The sequence below is a fragment of the Lemur catta genome, chromosome 21, assembly GCF_020740605.2.
Source record: "Lemur catta isolate mLemCat1 chromosome 21, mLemCat1.pri, whole genome shotgun sequence".
Lineage (NCBI taxonomy): Eukaryota > Metazoa > Chordata > Mammalia > Primates > Lemuridae > Lemur > Lemur catta.
In genome coordinates, this window is record NC_059148.1 from 10,951,379 (window position 1) to 10,973,699 (window position 22,321).

The window sequence follows — 22,321 nt, forward strand, 5'->3', positions numbered from 1 at the left end:
TAGGGTATTTCTGGGGTTCCCTTGGCCAAGAGGGGGTCCATTCAGTCATCTGGGGGGCTTAAGATTTTATTTTAGTTCACAGTCGGTATTGTCTGCATCTTTTCTGCTGTTCTCTTACTCTCAACTTCTTGCTCTTGCCCACTTCTCAATTAGTCAGCATAGTATTTTTTGAGCGTTCCCACCTGCCTGAGCACAGAGTAGCTGCCAGAAGGGGAGGGAGCGAGGAAGAGAAGGAGGAGTGTTTATGGATCAGGGACGATGTGCCAGGCCCTGGCCTGGGCCCTCACACACGGCGCCTCTGCCTGCCACTGCCGGGGAGGGGCACTCTCTGCCCACAGTCGCTGCACAGCCCTGGAACCCAGGCTCTTCCAGCACACGGGTGACCTCATCCACGGGAGGCTGACCGTGTCCTTGGGAAGGCAAAATGTGGACATATGGCATCATCAGGAAGCAAGTAAAGGCCAAGCATAGTCTCTGTCATCAACACAACAGAATTTTAGTTCCAACATTTCAGTCTGAGAGATGGGGCTCAGGCTGGGGTGGCAGCCCAACCCCACGGGGCTCCTGAACACCCCTGCTGGGTGTTAGCAGAAAACTAGGCAGGCAGATTCAAATATCCTCCACCCAGCCTGGATGGTAGATTCAAATGCATTTATTCCAGGATTGGCCTGTGGTAATGTTCATTAGTTGTACGTATGCTGACCCTAGCCCTTAAAAACAGAAAAGCAAGCCGGACGCAGCAGCACACTCCTGTAGTCCCAGCTACTCGGAGGCTGAGGTGGGAGGATCGCTTGAGCCCAGGGGTTTAAGATTATGTTACCAAAAGTTCGGTACTTGTCCCCATAGCCAAAGAATGAGGACAAGCGGCTTGAGGAGAAAGAAAGTTTATTAATTTGCCAGCAAATGAGAAGGTTGGCAGACTTTTATCTTAAAGAAAAAGTATCGTCCTACCTATAAACAGAAATACGGAGCTTTTAAAGGGAATTTTCAGGCTGAGCGCAGTGGCTCACAGCCTGTAATCCTAGCGCTATGGGAGGCCGAGGAGGGTGGATCGTTTGAACTCAGGAGTTCGAGACCAGCCTGACCCCGTCTCAACTAAAAAAATAGAAAGAAATTAGCTGGACAACTAAAAATATATAGAAAAAATTAGCCGGGCATGGTGGCACATGCCTGTAGTCCCAGCTACTTGGTAGGCTGAGGCAGGAGGATCACTTGAGCCCAGGAGTTTGAGGTTGCTGTGAGCTAGGCTGACACCACGGCACTGACACCCACGGCACTCTAGCCTGGGCAAGAGAGTGAGACACTGTCTCAAAAAAAAAAAAAAAACACAGGAAATTTTCAGTTTGGGGCTACTGCTGTTTAACTATAGCATCTCCAGTGAAGATGATCTCTTGACTTCTGCCCAGACAATTCCCTTGAGCCATCTCCTAGATATAAAGAACAAAGGACACTCCCCTGCCCCTCTCATCACTGGCCTTGGGCATGAATGCAGGTTTAAAATCCCAAAAAGAGTGGGGGAGGGTGGTTTAAAGAGACAACTTGTAATACATTTTGCCCTTTTTCAAGTTACTTAGGTTACATATTCCCCACTGTCAATGTTGCCCTTCCATATCTATGGGAGGAGGGGCGAGTCTGTCTCTCAAAGTCCTCAGCTCCAACTTCCTGTGTCATTGAGCTACTTCCTGCTAATTTGGTGCGATATTTTAGATGGAAGGTTTGCACTTATTTATGCCATTGCAAAGCTTTGGCAGTAGATTTACAAACATAAAGAATGCAGTAGAAGGGCATAAACAACTACAACCATGAGGACTGACAAGGCGAAATGGAGGACACCTGGTAAGAGATTTTAGCCGGCTTGGTATCTAAGACACCGGTCGGACTGTGGGTCTTTCCTGTCACCTGGTACATAATGTCTGAGGCAGGGCTGGACAGGAAAGAAACAGGGGCCTCTGAGCACGGAGCTATTAGTCTCACCCTGTAGGTGACCCGAGAGACTGGCTTCTGCAAGGGAGTGTAGGAAGGTAAATTAAATACAGGAATGTGACAAACCCAGCAGCAAGACAATCAGCAGAAGAGGAAATCCCCACTACAGAGTTGTCCCTCCATCCTACAGACGGAACAAGTAGCCAAAGAAAGAACAGAAAAAAATCAGCATTTTTGTTTTTCCTTCTTCTTAAATAGATGCTTAGATCAGTCAAAGGCTGTCCTATCCACTGGGGTCTTGGGTCCTCTTCCTCCATGGAACACTTCTTTAGTATGATGGACCCAAGGTTTTACCCTGACAGGTGTGAGTTGTTAGAGGCATGTCACATGGTCTCTTCCAATTCTCTGCCAGTGGTTGTTCAGGTCCTTGTCTTTCCAGGCTTTAAGCAATATGTGGTCTCCTGGTTTGAAGGGGTGGAGGGGTGTCTCTAGCTGGGGCAAGGACCTGGACGAGGCAAACTTGTGCACAGTGGTTGGCATCTGACCTACCTGTTTGACATACTGCTTTACTCTGCTTTCCTTACTCATGGTTATTTTACCATACTTACCTCAGGGTGCTGGGAAGTGTCTCTCACAAACTGTTTTATAGGGGCTTAACTTAAGCCTGCTTCTAGGGGCTACCCTTATCCAGAGGAGGGCAAGCAGCAACGCCCCGTCCCCCTTTAAGGGGTTTCATGCAATTTCCATTGTAGCTGTAGGGCTTTGCTTACTGAGTCATCTCTGATATATAAAGGAAGGGTCCATTATCACAGTGTCTGGAGGAAGGCAGCCCATACCATGAAATGAGTTCCTCCAGAAGGATTCTGGTCACTGCAGATGCTCTCTCCATTCGGGTAGGATAAGCCTCTTCCCAGCCGGAAAAGGTATCTACTGATACAAGTTCTGGCATCTGAGTGAAATCGGTTTGCCAATCATTGAAAGGGCAAGTCCCCACGTGTTGGGTTCCCTGTGCAGCAGGTCGTTTTTTCTGTCTTTGGATTGTTGCAAACAGGATGCTCTTAAATGAGGTCCCACCAAATCCATTAAGGCTTCACGCCCCTGTGTGTGCATTCACGTAGGTGCCTCATGGGGCTGCACCAAGGGTCTGGGTAGGAGGACGAGTCTGTGATAATTCTGTCTCCACTTGGCTGTGCCATCCCAGTGTCAGAGCCCAGTCTTTAGCTCTTGTTTCATCCTCATCAGTGTAGTGGGGTTGATACTGATTTAAATCCAGCGGGGGTATCAAGGCCCCAAGAAACAGATCACCTTTGGTGGCCTTCTTAGCAGCCCTGTCAGTGGCCTGATTTTTTTGCCACATAAGTGTCTTCCTTTTTTGGCGACCAGGACAGTGCATGATGGCCACCCACTGGGGCTCACCCAGGGCCTGTATCAGGGCCACATTTCAGTGGCGTACGTAACATCCTTATTTCCTGCTGTCAGGAGCCCCCTTTCCTTCCAAATGGCACCATGAGCACACACAAGCCTAAAAGCATATTTAGAGTCCGTATACATATTTACCTTTTTTTCCTCTAGATAACTGAAGAGCTCAGGTTAAAGCAGTCAGCTCAGCTTTCTGGGCTGAAGTCCCAGGCGGCAGTGCCATTGTTTCCAGTACCCGTTGTTCTGTGACCACCCCATATCCAGCCCTTTGTTAGCCGTTGCCCATAAAGCTGCTCCAGTCAGTGAAAGGATCCCAGTCTGGCCCTGGCATCGGCTGACCTGCAGCTCCATCCTGCTAGGACAGGCAGCCTCCACATAGTCGTGCTGCAAAAGCTCCTTCTCTTCGGCTGGTAACAGGGTGGCAGGACTGAGGGTAGACACAGTCTTTAATAGTAACTCACAAGTAACGCTACCACCTGGAGGCAAGGAGGCCATCCTCTCACAGTGTTGTCCGGTGGCTTTGACAAGTGTGCCACTGGCTGAGGGATGTCTCCCAGCATCTGTCTGAAGCGCCAGTCCATTGTTTTTCATGACATATAATTTAAATTCTTTCTGCAAGCCAGGCAACCTCAAAGCAGGGGCAGTCATAAAGCTCTGCTTTAGTTCTTTTAAAGATATTTTGACGGTCTGTGGTCCAGACCAGTGGCTCCACGTCTGTTCCTCTAAGGGCCTCATACTAGGGCTTTGCTATTAGTCCAAAGTTTGGGATCCAGATGCGAAAGAACCCTGCCATTCCTAGGAAGCTGCGCAGTTGTCACCGGTTCCCTTGCTAACTTGGAATCCCTGATAGGTAACCTGCTGTTTGCAAATCCACTCAGCTGCGGGTTCCACAGGTCCTCTGCTAAGCCCTCACCAGACAGGGCAGCAGAGCCTTGTTAAACCCCAAGATAACACAGTCCAGCAGCTCCATGAAGCCACCCTATTCCCAGGATCCTGCCATTCAAATGCAACTGAGTGTCATTGATAGTCACTTGTACAATATCATTAATGGCACGTAGATCCTGCACAAATCTATACTCATTGCTACGGGGAATTTAAATTCTTTCTGCATGTCCTGGGTCCCATGGCCTATACAGCCTTACTCACTTTTTGGTAGCTTTCTTCTTACAAATGCTACAACAGTGTGCAGGTCTGCTGAGGTCCAAGCTTCAAAGCAAACTGCTCCACAGTGGCAGCCTCCCGTATGCTTCCCCAGGCCCTGGTATTCATCCAGCAGGAGCTTGGCGGTGCCCTTGGAGGTCAGCTTCTGCCGCTTCTGGAATAGCTCCCAATGCTCCCACTGCTTGCCTAGGTCCGCCAGATTTGGCAGCGGAGGCAGCAGCGGGAGAAGCTCCAGCTCTGGCAGTGGCTCTCCAGGCTCTGCCTCCCGGGCCTGCATCGATGAGTTCCTCAGCTGCCACTTGCCAAAGGCTGCCTCACCGCTGCCTGGCCTCCCCCAGCCCCTGCCTGGCTCCCAGAGCGCCATGTGCACTTGGTGCCGGGGGCCAGGGCAGCAGCCAGTGGGGAGGCCTCAGGCTGCTTCTGCGCACATGGCTTGGCGGTGGTGGCACTCCTGTGCCAATTAAAAGGCCCGCTAACCAAGTCCCCACTGTCAGTTGTACCTGGGGCTCCTGTGGGGACATTTGGGTTGGAGCCACTAGTGAGGCATGGGGCCCTGGGTCCCCTACTTCGTCATCTGAGTCCTGAACTCGGAGAACCATTTGCTGTCCTGGAGGTTTCTTGTTACCTGGAGCCCGTTGCAATTTGGGGCAATATTCTTTCCGGTGTCTGTCCTTTTTACAAAAAGTACTTCAACCTGGGGTGACTTTTTCCGCCCTTTGCTTTGGACTGTCTCAGAGTACCCTTGGCCCAGCTAACAGAACACACGTAGGTTTCAGTTTCTGTTCTTCCCCGAGCGTTGTATGTTTTAAAGGTAACATCAGGAAACTGTGAGGGATTCATGCCAATTGTCCCTTCCACACGCTGCAGCTTCCTGTGTATCTAGAGCACTCTGCCCTGTAAAAGTCATATTGTCATGCACATATTTTCGGGGCCCCTGGATCCACATCTGTATATTTCCAATATGCCTGATAGATGCGTTCCAAAAATTCAGAGGGCTCTTCATTAGCTTTTTGTTGTAATTGTTGGACCTTGTTTAAACTCTTCTGTCTAGGCACTCCCTTCCAGAGCCCTGCCAGAATACACTTCCAGTAATGATTTATTCTCGTACCATCTGTACCTGCATTAGGATCCCAATTTGTGTCAGTGCAGTGATACTCTGCCTGCTGTCCTTGTGCATTCAACCCCCCTGTTTGATATTGCCATAGTGGAAATTGCCCTGCCTCGGCTATGGGTGGCCTCTGGACAAATTGAGTTCCCTGGCAGGTCTTAGAGGAGAGATCATTCTCACTTCGATTCATAACCTAGTGGGTGTGGGCCTGAAGAATCGGTCCCAGTTGCGCCCACCCCGGTCCCTCTCGTGGTGCTAAGATAGCAGCAGCAGCAGGGGGCGGTGGCAGTGGCAGTGGCCCCTGCTATGGCTCTGCGCAGGGCCACTTCCCAGGCCAGCTGTGGGGCAGCAGGTCCCTAGAAGTGTAGGCTCGAGCATGGACAAGACTGTGGTCCCTTCCCCAGGAGGTGGGAAGCTGGTGGTGTGGAGGAGGTAAAGGGCTCATGTGATCCAACCTGGTTAATTCCTCCCCAATTTTATCACCCAGATTTTCAGCCTCTGTTTTTATGCAATTGCATGAAAGATTGCACATATGGGATCTTGTCCCACTTATCTGATCTTTGACAAAATAATTCCAGTTGTAAGATAGCGTAATACTTTAAAGTACTGTTCAACGGCCACCTCTCCTCACACTCCAGCACATACATTGGATTACAATAACACTACTCCCTTTCAGACATAGACTTATAGCTACAAATTGGCCATTCAGCCAAGACGGTCCCCAAGGGGCTTTCAGATGGAATAGAATGGAGCCTCCCATGTTGGCAAACAACAGCGAACACAACATGACAAGTAGACAATACAGGGAAATCCCAGTGCAAACACCCTCAAATGCCAAGTCCTTACCAGACAAATGGGAACCTCACAAGCAAGAACCAACATCTCCTAATCCAAAGGGAATGAATTCCCCAGGTTCCCCAGTTCCACTCAACTGTGACTTCCACCCCCAAATGGCACCTCGGAACAAATGGCCTGCCACAGGGCTGGAAGGCTTAAAAACCTCCCCCAAATGTCGTGACACTTCCCAAATCCGTTTCCTTTTCCTCAAAAAGTTCAGCTTGGTTGGAGTTGCATCTAATTCGGGGAGAAAGAGACAGGAGTTCTCCAGAGTTAAACAGGCTCCAGCAGCTGCTGGGGCGTTTCCTTGCTCTCCCACCCCAACAAGACGCTGCTCCTACTAGTGAAGACCCATGGCTTGACCCAGGCTGCTCCCTGCTTCTTCCAGCCACAGCAGCAGTCACGGGTGCCATTCCACCAGGGTGCCACGGGCCCACCCAGGGACGCCAAATTCTGTTACCAAAAGTTCAGTACTTGTCTCTGCAGCCAAACGAAGAACGAGGACAAGTGGCTTCAAGAGAAGGAAAGAGAAGTTTATTAGTTTGCCAGCAAATGAGGAGGTTGGCAGGCTCTCATCTTAAAAAGAAAGAAAACACCCATTGTCCTATCTATAAGCAGAAATACAGAGCTTTTAAAGGGAGTTTTCAGCTTCGGGCTATGGCTGTTTAACTATAGCATCTCTGGTGAAGACAATCTGGTGACTTCTGCCCAGACAATTCCGTTGAGCTATCTCCTGTGGTGCAAAGAACAAAGGACGCTCCCCTGCGCCTCTGATCACTGGCCTCAGGCAGGAATGCAGGTTTAAAATCTGCAAAACAGTGAGGGGCGGGGAGAGAACTTGTAACTCGTTTTGCCCTGTCTCAGGCCCTTGCTTCTGTTGCAGTTACAGGGAGCCACGATGCGCCACTGCACCCCAGTAACAAAGCAAGACCCTGCCTCACAAATAATAACAATTTTCTAAAAAAGCAACAACTATTGACGGGGTTCTCTTACTCCCCAAAGTTTCCGTATGTGTTTTTAGGAAGAGAGGAAAAATTACAGACCAGAACGGAAAGAGAGTGCCCCCTCCGGGTCTGCAATGGCCCCGCTGACCTGTGTCCCCAGTCCAGGTTCAGGCTGGGCGAGTCAGTGCTCGGCCCTGACATCCAGTGGAGGCCTGCGGGCTGGAAGCAGCTGTGGGGCTGCCCTGCCCGTCCAGGTCACAAGGCTCCCCCTGACCACCAGCAGAAGTATGCCCTGCATGATGGGGGTCTCCTCCCACCCTGAGGGGGTGCATGCTTCTGGACCCTCAGATCGAGGAGCCCTGAGCTCACTGCCTCCAGCCCCTTACCTCACAGGTGACAGACACTGAGACCAGGCAGGTTGTTTCACCCTTTGCCAAGGTCACACAACCACACGGTGACAGAGCCAGCACTAAAGTCCAGAGGTCCCAATTCCTACACTTGCCCATCCCGCGTTCTGTCTGTCGTTTGTTGGGGTCTAACAGCTCGATCTCTTCTCGGTCCTTGGAGATCCCGGGGCCCAGCTGCAGGCCACGGTACTGTGTGGCCCCCCTGGCAGGGTCCTGGGTAGCGACATTCCTCTCCCGCTCTCCCTCCCCAGCTGCACCGGCTCTGTTGGAGTTTACGCAACAGCCGAGAGGAAAGGGTAGACCTGGACGAAGAGCTGCAAATGAACAGACTCCCCGTGCCCGAGTCCCAGTCGGGTGAGAGGGGAGAGCCGGAGCCCCGGGCAGGGGTCCTGTGCGGCCGGCTCTGTGCTGCTGCCCCGAGATCCGCACCCCCAGAAATGCGCTTCCAGGCAGAGGCCCCGTCTCTCGCCTTTCCGGAGATGTGTTTAGGGCACGTGGAGGTGGCAATGCCCATGGCGCATGTGGGTGCGGGGCGGGGGGGAACGGGGAGAGGGCAACACACGCCCTGGCGGGCCCCGAGCTGCGTGGAGCGGGCAGAGGAGAGGTGCGGGGCTGGGGCAGGGGGCACCCCAGGCCATGAGGAGGAGCCAGAGGAGGGGCAGGGAATCAGAAGCGTTTGGTGTGGCAGAAGCGAGCGTTTCGGGCAGGGCCAGCTGCGCAGCGAGGCGCGTGCTGAGGCCGGGAAAGGCAGGGCCTGAGGACTGGCCGGGTTTGGCCACGCAGAGACCGCGCTGGGGGGCGCTGCCCGTGGGGGAGCACTGGTGGCCACAGAGCGCTCCCCGCGAGGGGCGTGGGGCACGGTCTGTGAGGACCTGCCTGTCTCCGGGGGGCGCAGGTTGGGGAACAGCCCCACCTAGGAGGGCGCCAGGGGGAAGTGGGTCTGGGGAAGAAGTAGGCTTCAGTCCCAGCAAGAAGGGAGAGAATGTTCCAGAAACAGGCTGATGCCCTGGGACATGTGGGGGGCCGGGAGGAAGGGTTTCAGCAGAGTCAGAAAAGGGGTGTTCAGGGCCATGGGGGAGGGTGACCTGAGCTGCTTTCAGCCCTGACGCACACGGGGATAAAGGGTGTAATGAGATTAGCCCCGAGGCTGAGGGGACAGTGCAGGGGACAGTGCGGGAGGCTGAGTCTGGGGGAGGGACGGAGGGGCCTGGCTGGGAGCGGGCAGGGTCCTGGGCCCCTCTGCCCTCCTGCCAGGGAAATCCAGGTCCCAGAGAGGCCTGGGGCTGCCTCCTGACACCAGCAGGAGATGCACACCTGGCCAGGGTGGGCTCCATAGGCTTCCGTGGGATGGGGCAGTGGCCTCTCCTGGGCGTGGGACCCCACACCCCTGGAGGGGGCAGGGCTGCAGCCCCCCCGGATGCCTGCCTTGGTTCTTCTCCTCTAAAGGGGTATAAGCTGGCTCGCTGGTACCCACAGTGTGCCAGGCACTGCCACAGTCTCACCCATACGTGAGAGGTACAGTCACTATCCCCATTTTAGAGCCAGGGAAGCTGAGGCACTGAGCAATGAAGTAACTTGCCCCGGGCCCCGTAGCCAGTCCGTGGCAGAGCCGGGATTTCAACACGGGCAGTCTGACTCCGAAGTGTGGGCACGGAGCCACTGGGCTGTCCCACTGCCTTGTCTGGCCTTTGCTGTTTGCGGTGACAGTTGTACCTTTGGGCTGCGATTGGATGTCCAGTTGCCTCTTCCATACTGGCTCCAACGCCTCTCCAGCAGCAGCCTCTCAGGTCCCGGAAGCTGCGTGACGGTGTGACAATGTGGGTGTGTGAGGACGCGAGCGAGGGTGTGGTGCTCAGGGCTTCTCAGGGCCAGCGCCAGCTGTCTGTGTCCCTGGCCCTCCCCTTGTAATGGAGGCTCCTCCGTGCCTGGCTGCTGAGTTCCCTCATCCCTGATGCCTCCTCAGGCTTGGCTGTGGGGACGGGAGCCCAGGAGACGCTGGCGTGGACGCTGTCCAAGGGGATGAGACACAGAAGACGTCACAGCACACCCTGCTGGGAGCCTGCTCCGACAGAACGGCTGTCTTGTCATCCAGGAGGGAACCATTCCCAGGAGCAGCTCCAGGGTCACATTCCAGGCGGTGGCTGTGCCGGAGCTGACCGTGGTGCTGACCAGAGCCTGAGCAGGCCCCGGGGCAGGGACACCAGAGTAGTGTTCAAGCCTCAGAGTTCAGCGTTGTCATTAGTTTGGCCTGGAGACATGAGCGGCACCTTCCTGCCGTTCCTGCATTCCCTTCCGGACCACACCAGGGCTGTGCCTTCGCGGGCCCAGGGACAAGTAGTGAGACCGGTAGCTGCCTGGAAAAGACACTCCCTAAGCGGTCACCAAAGAGAGTGGTGCCCTAGACCTATAGAGACAGAGAGGTGGGCATTGCCACAGCACACCAGGAACACCCCAGGGAAGGCTGTGCTTTTGTGATGCCACCTCTGCCACCCAGTAGAGGGGATCTGGGCACAGCTGAGGTAGCCCCGTGCCACCCCCAAGACACTCCCCACACCCTCATCCCACTCCGACACTGTCGTGTCTTTGAGGATGGTTGGAGGCATTCCACAGCCAGGGGCTGAGGACAGGACTCCCTGCCAGGATGGGACTCTCCACAAGGGCTGCCGTCCCCAACGTGCCCTCTGACCTTGCCTATTCCCTCTGTTCCAGATGTGTTCAAGGAGGCCCAGGGCCGCCCCAGGATGTCCTGGGACCTGTTCTGTAGCCTAGAGCCACAGATGGGCCCCAAAGTGGCCCCAGCGAAGACGTCCAAGGAGACAGTGGAGCACGGTGACACGTTGGAAGGCACAGAGGGGCTGGCCCCAGGAAGGGCCACCGAGAAGACAGAAAGTAGAGAATGGGGTGGCACATCGGAGAAGCCCTTCTGGAGGCACTTTGTCAACATCTACGCTGTCATCCTGCTGGTGCTCGTGATCCTCGGCCACGTCTACTACTCCTAAAGCAGCTCGGCTTGGGCGTGCCCAGAGGGCGGCGCAGCTGCCGTCCGCCCAGACTCCCTCCTCGTGAAGGGCAAGAAGCGCTTCCTGCAGGGAGACCCACGGGCCTGGGGCCGAGGATCACGCTCATGAAAATGCTCCCTTGGTGTCCTGCACCAAGCGCCACCAGCTGCAGGACACGCACGCCACGCGGCAGGACGGGGCGAAGTCCATTTGCAATTACAGAGACTATGCAAATGGGAACATCTGTTCCTTTATGAAATGAGTCATTTTCTCCAAATGGCTCTACTGCATAAACACTGACTTTCACTTTAAATTTAATTTTGTCTTTTCATCTCTAGATATATTTGGGATTTTGCTTGTGTTTACTTCACTGTCACCATTTCTTTCCCGCAGCCAACCTCCGTTGCTTTGTTCTCTCCGTACCCTCAGAGGGGCAGCCCTGCTGGCCAAGACGTCGTGCGAGCCCCGCCCCAGGGGTCTTGCTGATGACCACAGGCCACGTGCAGCAGCCGCTCCAGGACGGACGCTTCCGCCCCTGCCTGGACCAGGAGTGGGGCCGAGCCAGGCTCTGCTGGAAGAGAACAGTCCTCAGCACTGTCAGGACGTGTTCTGGCGCCACCACACCCTGGAGGGCAGACGAGAGGAAAGTCCCGCCCTGCAGAGCTCTCCCCAGCCCTGCTCCGTCCGCTGCTATGGGGCCGTTCTCGGGAGTTGGGCCCATAGGGTCCATCCCCTTTAGCTGTCAGACATAGGCCACTCCTGGGCTGTGTTTCTGTAGAGGCTGCCTAAACCTCTCCTTCCTCTTCCTTCTTTCTAGACCAAAAATAAAAGATTTGTGTCTTTAGGGAAAATCTTTCAGGTGCCTTGAAGTGATTGCATCACAAGAACCATTCTCTGAAGGTGTAGTCATATGACCAGCCCTCATCCCTTCTTTAATCCTTCAGCTGACATTTCTGAGTTCCTACTAGGTGCCAGCCCCTGTGTGGAGCTCCAAGGAAGTAGCTGTGAACAGAGCACTTGGGGGCTGGTCTCTGGAGTGTCTACAGGGGAAAACAAACAATCGCAGCGCTAGCCAGTATTTTGTGTGGCCTGCTGTTTTCAGGCCCAGGGTAAATGCATTATCACAGTCAAGCCACAAAACCACCCTGTGGAAGGATGAGAATTAACCACATTTCACAGGGAAGAGACTGAGGCTCAGCAAGGGAACCTAGCAACGGGGCGGACACAAGGCCTGCAGCACCCTGCCTGGCACCCACCCACGATGCAGTGTGTGCACTGAGCAGTGCCCAGCAGGGAGCCCCACCTGGCCCCGGGTCAGGTAAGGAGAAGGTCGGTTGCCTGGATACCAGAAGAGACACATAAGACACGAGGCCAGAGTGCAAGGCATGTTTGAGGATGTTGAGACATAGCATGTGCATGGAGGACAGTGGGAGGGGGAGGGCAAGGGCCTTGTATGCTTTGGAGGCCTTAAAGTCCCTGGGTGCTTAGGCAGGGAAGTGACTACTGCTGGGACGATGAAAAGGAAGCAGGAACAGCCACCAGGAGCCTGTTAGGGCATGCAGGCAAGTGAGTGGCAAAGAGAAGGGGAACTTTGGAGAGAGGTGACTCTCTGGCTTGAGCATGTGGACAAAGGCACTAATTTGAGAGAGAGGTCACACTGGAGAAAGAACAGACATACAGAGGTTGAGCTGTGTGAAAATGTTTATTGCCATCTTGACAATATTGTTTTCTAATCCATGAACATGGGATGTCTTTCCTGTATATTTAGGTCTTCTTTAATGTCTTTCAACACTGTTTTGTTTTCAGTGCACAAATCTTACACTCCTTTCATTAAATTTATTCCTAAGTATTTTATCCACTGAATATGATGTCAGCTGAGTTTTTGAAGATGTTACTTATCATGTTGAGGAAGCTCGCTTCTATTCCTAGTTTGCTGAGAGTTTGCTTTTGTTTTTTTGTTTGTTTTGTTTTTGTTTTTTTGAAACAGGGTCTCACTTTGTCACCTGGGCTAGAGTGTAGTGGCATCTGCAACCTCAAACTCCTGGCCTCAAGCGATCCTCCTGCCTCAGCCTCCCACAGGGCTAGGATTACAGGCTTGAGCCATCAGGCCCAGCCTGTTTTTGTTTTTAATCATGAATGTGGTACTGAGTTTTGTGGAATGCTTTTTCTGCATCTATTAAGATGATCATGTGATTTTTGTCCTTTATTCTATGGATATGTTGTATTATATATATATATATTTTTTTTTTCTTTTTTGAGACAGAGTCTCATTCTGTTGCCCTGAGTCGAGTGCTGTGGTGTCAGCCTAGCTCACAGCAAACTCCTGAGCTTAAGCGATCCTCCTGCCTCAGCTTCCAAGTAGCTGGAACTACCAAGTGCACGCCACAACACCTGGCTAATTTTTCTATTTTTAGGAGAAACAGAGTCTTGCTCTTGCTCAGGCTGGTCTTGAAATCCTGAGCTCAAGTGATCCCCCTGCGTCAGCGTCCCAGAATGCTAGGATAACAGGCACGAGCCACCGTGCCCGGCCTGTTGTATTATGTTGATTGATTTTTGTACGCCAAACCAACTGTGCATTCCTGGGGTAAACCCCAGTTGGTCATGGTGTACAATGTTTTGAATATGTTGCTGGATTTGGTTTGCTAATATTTGTTGAGTTTTTGTCTCTATAATCCTAAGGAACATTGGTCTGTAGTTTTCTTTTCTTATGATGTCTTTGTCTGGTTTTGGTATTAGGGTGGTATTACCCTCATAGAATGGGTCGGAAATGTTTCCTCTTCTTCTGTTTTTTGGAACAGTTTGTGAAGGTTTGGTGTTAATTCCTGCCTGGAGACATCTGAGGGTAGATGTTAAGTTGGATATAAGGATCCAGAACTCAAGAGAGAGGCTGGGGCTGGAGACCCAGATTTGGGGGCAAGAGGGCAGAGGGCAGGCCCAGCTAAGAAGGGAGCCTGGTGGAGGAGGTCTCCAGCCAGGTGGCTGAGATCGTTTGGGGAACTTGGGAGAAGGGAGGGCCAGGACAGAACCGTAAGAAACACGGACACCACTGGCCATGCAGAGAGAGAGGGCTCTACAGGAGCCCAGGACCCAGGGCCTTGGCAGCAGGGAGGGTGACCATGGCTGGAGCCTGGGGTAGAGGTGGGGCCGGCCTGCTCTGTGCTGAGGCAGGACTGGGACACGAGCAAGTGGAGCTCCCTGAGCACCTCTTTTCCTGAAGGAGAAAAGGTTTCCTCTCAAGGGGCCTTTTTTTGAGGATGGGATTGAACCTGAAACCCCAGCTGGGCCCAGCGGCCAGTCCGTTCCAGAACAAGAGGGCCTAGCTGGGCTAAGCCTTTCATTCCAGGGATACAAAAATACAAACTTCTGTCTCTTCCCGGAAAGTGAGGGCCCCTGGGGCTTACTGAGAGGACAGCAAGAAGAGGCTCGCTTTGGGATTCTGGTTTTGCTGATAACGTTTATTCTGGGCGGAGCGGGCATCCCACAGGAAACCGGACTGCTGGGTGGGGATGTGGACGAGGGGAACCCCGTCTGAGACAGGGAGGCTCAGAAAGCCCCTGGGAAAGATTAAGGCCCCAGCTCAGCCCCAGACAGAAGGGCCCAGCCCCCAAGCTGAGCTCTGGAGGCTCCTGGAGCTCCTCCAACACACCCCAGAACTGCTCCTCCCCCAAATTGGGGAACTTGCCGGGCCAGGCAGGGATGGGCGGGGGGAGATTTGAGGGGCTCTCCAGGTCACTCCCCAGCCTCATCCCCATGCCCCAGGCCCCCTGCAGCCTGGCTGCTCCCGGCCTGTCCTCTCGGCCCAGCTCTGCCTCCTTCCCCAAGCTCTGCAGCCCCCTTAGCCAGCTTCGCTGCAGGGGACAAGTGGCAGCGGAGGCACAGATGGAAGTCTCCCCAGAGGGCCGCCCCAGGTCCCAGCAGGCCCGAGGGGACAGGCTTCCGGCCAGCCCCCAAGTGTGTTCAGCCAACTTCCTGGCTTTGGAGAGGAACGCAGCTGTCCAGGGGAAGATCTTCGTAAGGACACCAGAACTTACCCCTGTCTGGAGCACTCAGCCCTGAGGGAGCCCCTCACCTCCCTTCCTCACTCAGGCTGAGAGGGCCATGCCCAGCCACACCCCAACAGCCTGGTCACTCAAGTGTCCAAAGCTCGGTTGGTACCTGGCCCAGCTGTATCCCTTCCTTCCCCCAACCGAAGTCCCTGGAGGGCTCAGCCCTGCTCTCTACCTTCTGAGGGGGACTCTTGGCCCCAGCAGACAGTGCAACTTGGAGGCCACCTCCCACCGGTCCCCCGCTCTGGGTTTGGCCTGTGGTGCCCAGGACCAAGTCCTTCTGGGCCTGGCATTTCCAGTTTGGCAAGAGAAAGAGTGGGGACGTGACCGTGCTCCAGGAACATGAAGTGCCATTCGGACCCAAGATAAAGAGATTCAGTCTTTTATTCAGGATGGAGGTGGCTTAGCAGGTCTGCCCCGCGAGCGCTCAGGGTTTCCACTCAATGACTTTGATGGCGATCTCGGCAGCCCGCCGCGTGCTGGCCTCGATGGCTTCCCCTTGGAGGGCGCGGAAGTTGTGCACGTGGGACTGCAGGGCTTTGCGGCCCTCGGGGGCCTCGGCCAGCATGGTGAGGGCCTTGGTGGCGTTCAGGCACGCCTTGTTCAAGGGCGAGCGCAGCAGGCCCAGGAGCGGGTGGATGGCTTCTGCCTCCAGGGCCGCATACTTCCCTGCAGGTCACCAGCACAGGGCGTCCCCAACAGCCCGAGGGGGCCTCTTCCCACCTCTCTCACCCCACCCTCCCCCGGCCTCCCGCCTCTGCCTCCGCTGTCTCAAGGGGAGGCGCCACCCTGGCCGCCTGTCCTCCCCACCCCCACCTCTCCCTCACCCTTTGCCGAGTCCAGCCTAGGCCAGGCCCCCTCATCTCCTGCTCTTCCAGCCCCCAGCTGGCTTCTCCCCATACGCCCTTGTTCCTGTTCCAAAACCCAGTCCTCACAGGCAACACGAATGATCTTTTCAAATTGTAAATCCAACAGTTCGTTTATGTGGTGTTTCTTGAGCACCTACTCTGCACCAGGCGCGCACACATGCACACGCACACGCACACACACAAGCACATGCGCACCGCCCCTTCCCACCGTCCTCACCGGCCCCACCCTCCCGCAGTGCTCATCAAACTCAGCCTCAGCCCTGCCCTGTTGACTCGGCTGTCCTTGGGGTCGATCCCACACCCCTCCCAGAGAAGGCGCGGCCCGTCCTGTGCCCTGCCAGGCCATGCCCCTCCTCCACCTGGCTCATCACTCTGCCTCTCCCAAGGCTGAGCCTCCTGGTCCCCACAGTCCAGTACAAGGCCTGGCACGCGGCATGGGCTCAGGGACCTTGGCTGGAGTGCCAGCTCAGGAGGAAGTAGCCTCACATCCCTGGGTGCCAGCATCCTGTGTCTCTGGCCCTTGCCCAGGCCCCCAGTGAGCCCCCCACCCTCCAGCTGCTGTGGCAGGAAGCCTGGGCTGAGGAGAACACTGGGCCGCAGCTGCCCCGAGGCAAACACGCAGGGGGAGCCCCTGCCCCACACAGTGAGCTCCCTGACTGCGCAATCAAAAGGGGGCTGTGGACTCTGAGAAGACCCCAACCTGTCCCCTCCTTGTGCCTCAGACTCCCACCACTAGGGTCTGGTGGAGAGTGGCCAGGAGGACCTGTCTTTGGGAGGCTCCTTGCAGCACATTGATTGCCAATCTGAGCCCAGACGGTCCTCCACGGACCACAAAGGAAGCATAGGGCATGGGCTGGGGGTGCATGTGGGCCAGTGGGGAGGTCAGACAGCTTTTCCAAGGCCCCGGGGTGGGGCACCCCAGCCTGCCAGACATGGAAACCAGGGTTGGGTGACCACGGGGAAGCCTGACTGGCTGGGAGTTTTCAGGTTGGGGGCTCGGTGGGGGGAATTTGCCCCCTTCCCTGGTCGGGGAGGGGGTTGGGGAGAGTCATTATGATCAAGAAACACCATGGAGTCAAGAGCTCCAGGGCTTGCTTAGAGCTCAGGATAACAGAGTCACAGATGGCAAGCTAATCGATCCCAGAATCACTGCTCAGCAGGGGCCTGGGTGGGAGGCGGGAATTCCAGGCCCAGGGAACAGCCTGGTGTGAAGGCCCTGAGGTCCTAATGTGAGTGACCGGTGAAGGGGCACATGTGGCCCACTGTGCCCAGGAAGAAGAGGGAGGGCTGAGCCTCGGACCAACCCTTGAAAGGACTTCAGTGACAGGCCAGCAGGAGGATTTGGGCAGAGCATGGGGAGCCAGGGGGCAATACCCGGCCCCCGGGCACCGGAAGGGTGAGTTTTGGAAAGCTCACTGCGGCTGCCAGCACGCTCCTGCCCCGCCTCACCTTCCGTGGTCACGGTGGCGTACATCAGGGCCCCGGCGGCGTTGGCCTGCACCTCGTCCACGTCGTCTTTCAGCAGATGCACCAGGAGGGGGATGACGTCATACTGCCACACCTGGTTCTTGCCCTGCAAGGGGATGCTGCAGCAGAGAAGGGACAGTCGGGACCTCTGCTTGGGGGTGGGGGGGGCAAGGCCCAGGAATGCCCCAAAAAGGAAAGGGCTTGTGTTGGGACCACTCCTGGTGGTCCGGGATGGCCAGGGTGCCGAGGAGGTCTGGTGTGAGCTCCGGGGGTGCCGGAGCCCCACCCTAAGCCATCTTGAGGAAAAGAAACGAGACATGTTCTCCCTGGTCCCAAAATGAGGAAGAGCAGGACCCAGGGGTGCAAGCCACAGGGAGACCTGTGTGACTCCACCCAAGAGTCAGAGGGCCAGGCTGCTCCAAACCGCAGCAGGCTGCCGGCGCTGGGCAACTCAGGTGGAGGCTGAGGCAAGATGACCTTGGGTCACTTCTTATTCTGACACTGTACGAAGCCGTGGACTCCCCAAGAGTTTCCCAACTTAGGAGGGCCAACACTGTCCCCCAAAAGAGAAGGGCTCCCTGGGCCAGGAAACACTGTCCATGGGCCCGATGGGAAAGTCACAGGGCAGGAAAGACCCCTGTGTCACTTACTTAGTTTTATTTTTTATTTTTTAGAGATGGAGTCTTGCTCTGTTGCCCGGGCTGGAGTGCAGTGGTGCAATCATAACTCACTGCAGTCTCGAACTCCTGGGTTCAAGTGATCCTCCTGCCTCGGCCTCCCGTGTCACTGGGACCGCATCCTGCACCACCACGCCCAGCTCTACTCAGTTAGCTGAATCAACCTTTCCCAAACATGGCTGCCCAGAGAACCCACGTTTTTCCAGCACTCTTAATAACACCTCAAAGACACAGGTGTTCCATAGGAATCCAGTTTGGGAAATGGGGTTGGCCAGCCACTAACTGGGACATTGTGAGGCTGTTGAGCTTTCAGGGCTGTGGGCCTGAAAGATGCAGAGTCCTGGGCCCCCTCTGCAGGGATTCCTGGATTCATTCATACAGCAAGCAGTGGGCCAGAGCTGCCCACTGAGAACCTTTGGTCTACAGCAGCAAACAGAGCAAAGCCTGTTCTCAGGAGGTCACGTTGGGGGTGACACAAAAAATAGTAGGGACAGTTGATCAGTACAGGGCAGGAGGGAGGGGGAAGGCCGCAGTTTTCTCTCCTGGAAAGCCTCTGTCCTGGTCCCGCTGGAAAGGGACCTGTGAGCAAACCTGACGGGTGACGGGGCTGGCTGGGGCCCGGGAATCTGCATTTAACGGGCCTCCCAGAGGCTGCCCTTGCAGAAATACTGGCCAGGCCTCCAGTGAGAACCCTGGATGGAAGGTAACCAGGACCTAGGGCCCTCACCAAGGGGACTCGGGTTGGTGACCGGCTCGTGCTTGGGATGAGGGGCCAACGTGGGAACGCACACCACCCCTCTCCCCAGCCCTGCAGCTTGTGCTGCCTCAGTTTCCAGGCCAGGATGTAGACTGTGCTCCCATGTGACCTCAGGCAAGTGACAAGACTCCCTGCCTCAGTTTCCTCACCTGTAAAGAGAGACATCACCTTTCTTGGGGGTTGTCTAAATGGGACATTTGCAGACAACACCTGGCACATAGGAAGCACTTAGTGACCAGCAGGCACCACCGTCACTACCAGTGTTCCCCTGCGCTTGCCTTCCTCGTGGAGGCGGGTGACCAACCGCCTGGTTTCGTTCCGGCTAGGGGGGTTCCCGGGATCCAAGACACCCTCAGGCCAGTGGGACAGGGGTCACCCTAGTGCAGACCCGTCTTCTGTGCCAGCTCCCTCCTTCCCCAGGGCAGCAGCAGGTGAGAGGAAGCAGGCCTCGGTGGGCGCCCTGGAGCCCTGGGCCAAGGGGCAGCTCAGCTGCCTTCTCCGAGCCCAAGGGTGCGGCCGAAGGGCTGGGCCCAGGCCAGGCCTCACCTGATGGCCATGAGCGTGCAGGCAGCCTTGGCCCGGATGCTGTCATTGCCACTGAGGAGCTGCTGCTTCAGAAAGGGCACCAGGCGGCTGCCCAGGGCCTCCGTGGCGTCCTCCTGCAGGCAGGACGCCAGCGTGTCCAGAATGAGCTCCTGGACGGCCATCTGCTCCTTCTGCAGATTCCACACCAGCGAGGGGATCAGGCCGCTGTTGACGATGCCTTGGGCCCCTGTGGGACAGAAAAGGCACCGAGGGTGGGCCGGCCACCCCCACCCTGCTGGTTGGCCTGCAGGGCTGGGCCTAGGAGAGCCGGCAGCTCAACTCTCCGGGGGCCCAGGCACACGAGGGGACCCTCCTCTCCTCCCTCCCCGCCCCAGGGCAGTGGAGCCAGTCGAGCCCCGCCCCAACCTGAAATGTCTCAAAGCTGCTGGAGCCCCCAGATTGGCCGGGCCGGCCCTTGAGAAGAACCTGGAATCATCCGAGATGGAAGACCTGGAGTGTAGCCAGTGTCTCATATACCAAAAAGGGCTGCGCCCCCAACTAAAGGTGACAGGAGCCCATAGGGTCTGGCCGAGGGGGTCTGTCTGGAAGGGACCGGGTGCCCCATGGGAAGCGGGGCTCCCCTCGCACAGCTGGGGCGCAGGTGCTGGGAGAGGCACAACGAAGTGGGCCTCCCCACACACAGGTTCCACTCGCCCCTCCGGCTGCCCCTCCTGCCTGGGAATGTCCGTACGTGGCTGCCCAGGAGAGAACCCAGAACCCCGTCCCGGGCAGCATCCTAAGGGGCCCACATGTCACCCCGAGTCGCCAAGATGAGCACAGGGAATGTGCCAGAGCTCCAGGGAGGGCAGCCCCTGCCCACACACAGCCCCTCACTACTGCCCTGCAGCCCAGCCACCCACTGCAAAGCCATCCGTAGCCCCCCAGGGAGGTGGCCACCAGCAAACACCTCTCTCTTCCTCCTGCCGCAGCTAAACCCTCTAATTTACTCTAGAGAGACAAATAAACAGGTTAATTAGCCTAAAGGTCTCTGAGTGCCAATTAGCACCAGGGATTTCCTCTTTGAAGACATCACCCCGGCCTTCCTCCCTCACTCCCTGAGGACATCAAATGGCAGGTACCCAGGGTGACGGGTGGAGAGGCAGGGCAGGGTGTTCAGTGGCTCCTACCTGGCCCCCAACCATGTCCCCTAATGTCCAGTGGCTCCCAGTGCCCCGACCAGCTTGTCCCTGGGGTGCCAGGGTACAGCAGCTAGCTCTGCCCCATTTGTTCTCAGGGCTCTCATGACACCAGACAAGCAGTTTCCTGTTGCTTCGGATGTGTTGGGCTTTTTAAGATTTAATACACACAGACTTCCAAAACAGCCCAGTTTGGCTCCTAGGTGTATCCCGTCCCAGCTCTATGGCTGGTTTCCTCATCACTGAGGCCAGCCTACCTGGCGGGGGGCTGGACACCACCAGCGGGCGTGTGGGTGGGAGCTTCCTGTGCTACAGATTTCCACATCCACGTAAGGGACTGTCACTGTGTGCCCAGAACATCTGGGCAGGGTGGCAAGAGATGCCTGCGTCCCACCGACCCTGAGTCCCAGCCGCCAGCAAGCGCTTGCTGGGGTCGGGGGGCGAGGAGCAGGACACAGTGCAAGCCCTGCGAGCCTGTCAGTGGTCCCCCCGCCACCTCTCTTGGTGGCCTGAGCCTTTCTCCGCCCCCCACCCTCCCCTTTGGCTGGGCCACTGCCAGGCCGCACAGCTGGCCTCCTGCTCCCACCCTGCTCCCCCTCAGGTACAGCCATGACCGGCATGGCCCTTCCCCAGCTCACAGTGGAGAGGTGACAATTTGACCTTTCGAGAAGGATTTTTGTTGGCAGATGGGGGCACAAGGTTCTGGGCTGGGGACCACCTGAACAAAGGCCTAGGTGTGAGGAAGTTGTGAATCATCAAATTGGGGCCTCATTGTGGCCTCATTTGCACCTGGATTTGAGCTTTCTGGGAAATCTCAGGGACAAGTAAGCTGCTTCCCCAGTTGGGATGGGCACAGGCTGGGGGAAGGATAGAGGAAGCGAGCTGAGGTCAGAAAAGTCAGAACATTAAAGGTGGTTACTTCCGCTGTCCCCCCTCTCCTTTGGTGAGGAAACCGAGGCCCAGAGAGGTCACTCAAATGCCCAAGGTCACACAGCAGATGGGGGCAAAGCCAGGCAGGGTTCTCAGCTCCTCCAGTTTCGTTTCTCAAGCATTTGGCCCTCTGCTAGTAGAAATGCTCAGCATTGGGACCCGAGTTCATTTTGAGACAGAGGGAGAAGATTAAAAATAAAACGCGTGCCGGGTGTGCCTTTCTGCTCGTTCACTTTGCTTCTTTTCAGCTAAAAAAGAGTCTCGGGCCTGGCTATTTATAACTAACCCAGATCTGCAATGGCTTGTTCAAGTGGGGGTGGGGCACACGGACCCCAAGGGAATGAGCTGGAGAAATCCACCCAGCTGGGCAGGAGCCTGAGAGGCAGTGAGGGCTGGGGTGCAGGACAGGTGGGTGCAGAAAAGAGTCAGCCAGGGAGGGGTGGCACCCAAGCAGGCCAGGCCCTGGGCTTCGGGAGGTTCAGACACAAGTGAGACACCCCCACACCTCCCTCAGCAAGTGGGAAGACCAGCGGAAGAGTCAGCTGGGGACAGGTCGTTTCAGAACAGGTTGGCATGTGCGTGCGTAGACAAGGAATTCCAGGGTCCTGGTGCCCTGGAAGGGCACTATGTGGAGGCCCAGGGAAGCGGCCCTCATGGAGTGGAGGAGTCCAGACTGGCAGGGGGTCAAAGGTGTGTGTTTGGAGGGACCCCTGATCTGGCCCGGTGGGTGTGCAGGGGCCAGGATGGGTCAGTAGTTGATGACCCAGAAGGAGCCACTGGGATTGAGAGGTCATGACACCCATGGCTAGAGCCACTTGCAGTTGAGGTTTGATCATTTTCTGGGGGACACAACCTCCAGGGGCCACTCCTCAGCCAGCTGTCCCTGCTGAGTTGGGGAGGTGCCAGATAGGTTCAGTCACCAGGGCCCCCTTCCTCTGGCTGCTGCGGAGCCCCAACTGCCATCTCTCTGTCAATGAGGACTCAGGATAGAGCGCCAGCCTCCAGGTTCTGCTCTCAGTTACACCGCTTCCTGCCCTAGGGACTGTGTGACTCCGT

General features: G+C 56.1%; 1 protein-coding gene across 4 annotated transcripts in view; it reads right to left on the reverse strand.

Annotated features, from left to right (window-relative positions):
- Nucleotides 1-208: 208 nt before the first annotated feature.
- The window catches only part of RSPH14 (radial spoke head 14 homolog), an 85,670-nt gene continuing 63,557 nt past the window's right edge, over nucleotides 209-22,321 (reverse strand). For 2 of the 4 annotated variants that reach the window (XM_045534201.1, XM_045534202.1), the window contains exons 5-7: nucleotides 19,161-19,386; nucleotides 17,163-17,299; nucleotides 15,249-15,513 (exon numbers count right to left, since the gene is read on the reverse strand). In XM_045534201.1, coding sequence (XP_045390157.1) covers nucleotides 15,272-15,513; nucleotides 17,163-17,299; nucleotides 19,161-19,386 — 605 coding nt within the window. In that variant the 3' untranslated portion in view covers nucleotides 15,249-15,271. Of the gene's footprint in view, nucleotides 411-7,047; nucleotides 7,257-15,248; nucleotides 15,514-17,162; nucleotides 17,300-19,160; nucleotides 19,387-22,321 lie in introns of those variants that run through there. The other 2 variants (XM_045534203.1, XM_045534205.1) reach the window with 2 other exon arrangements.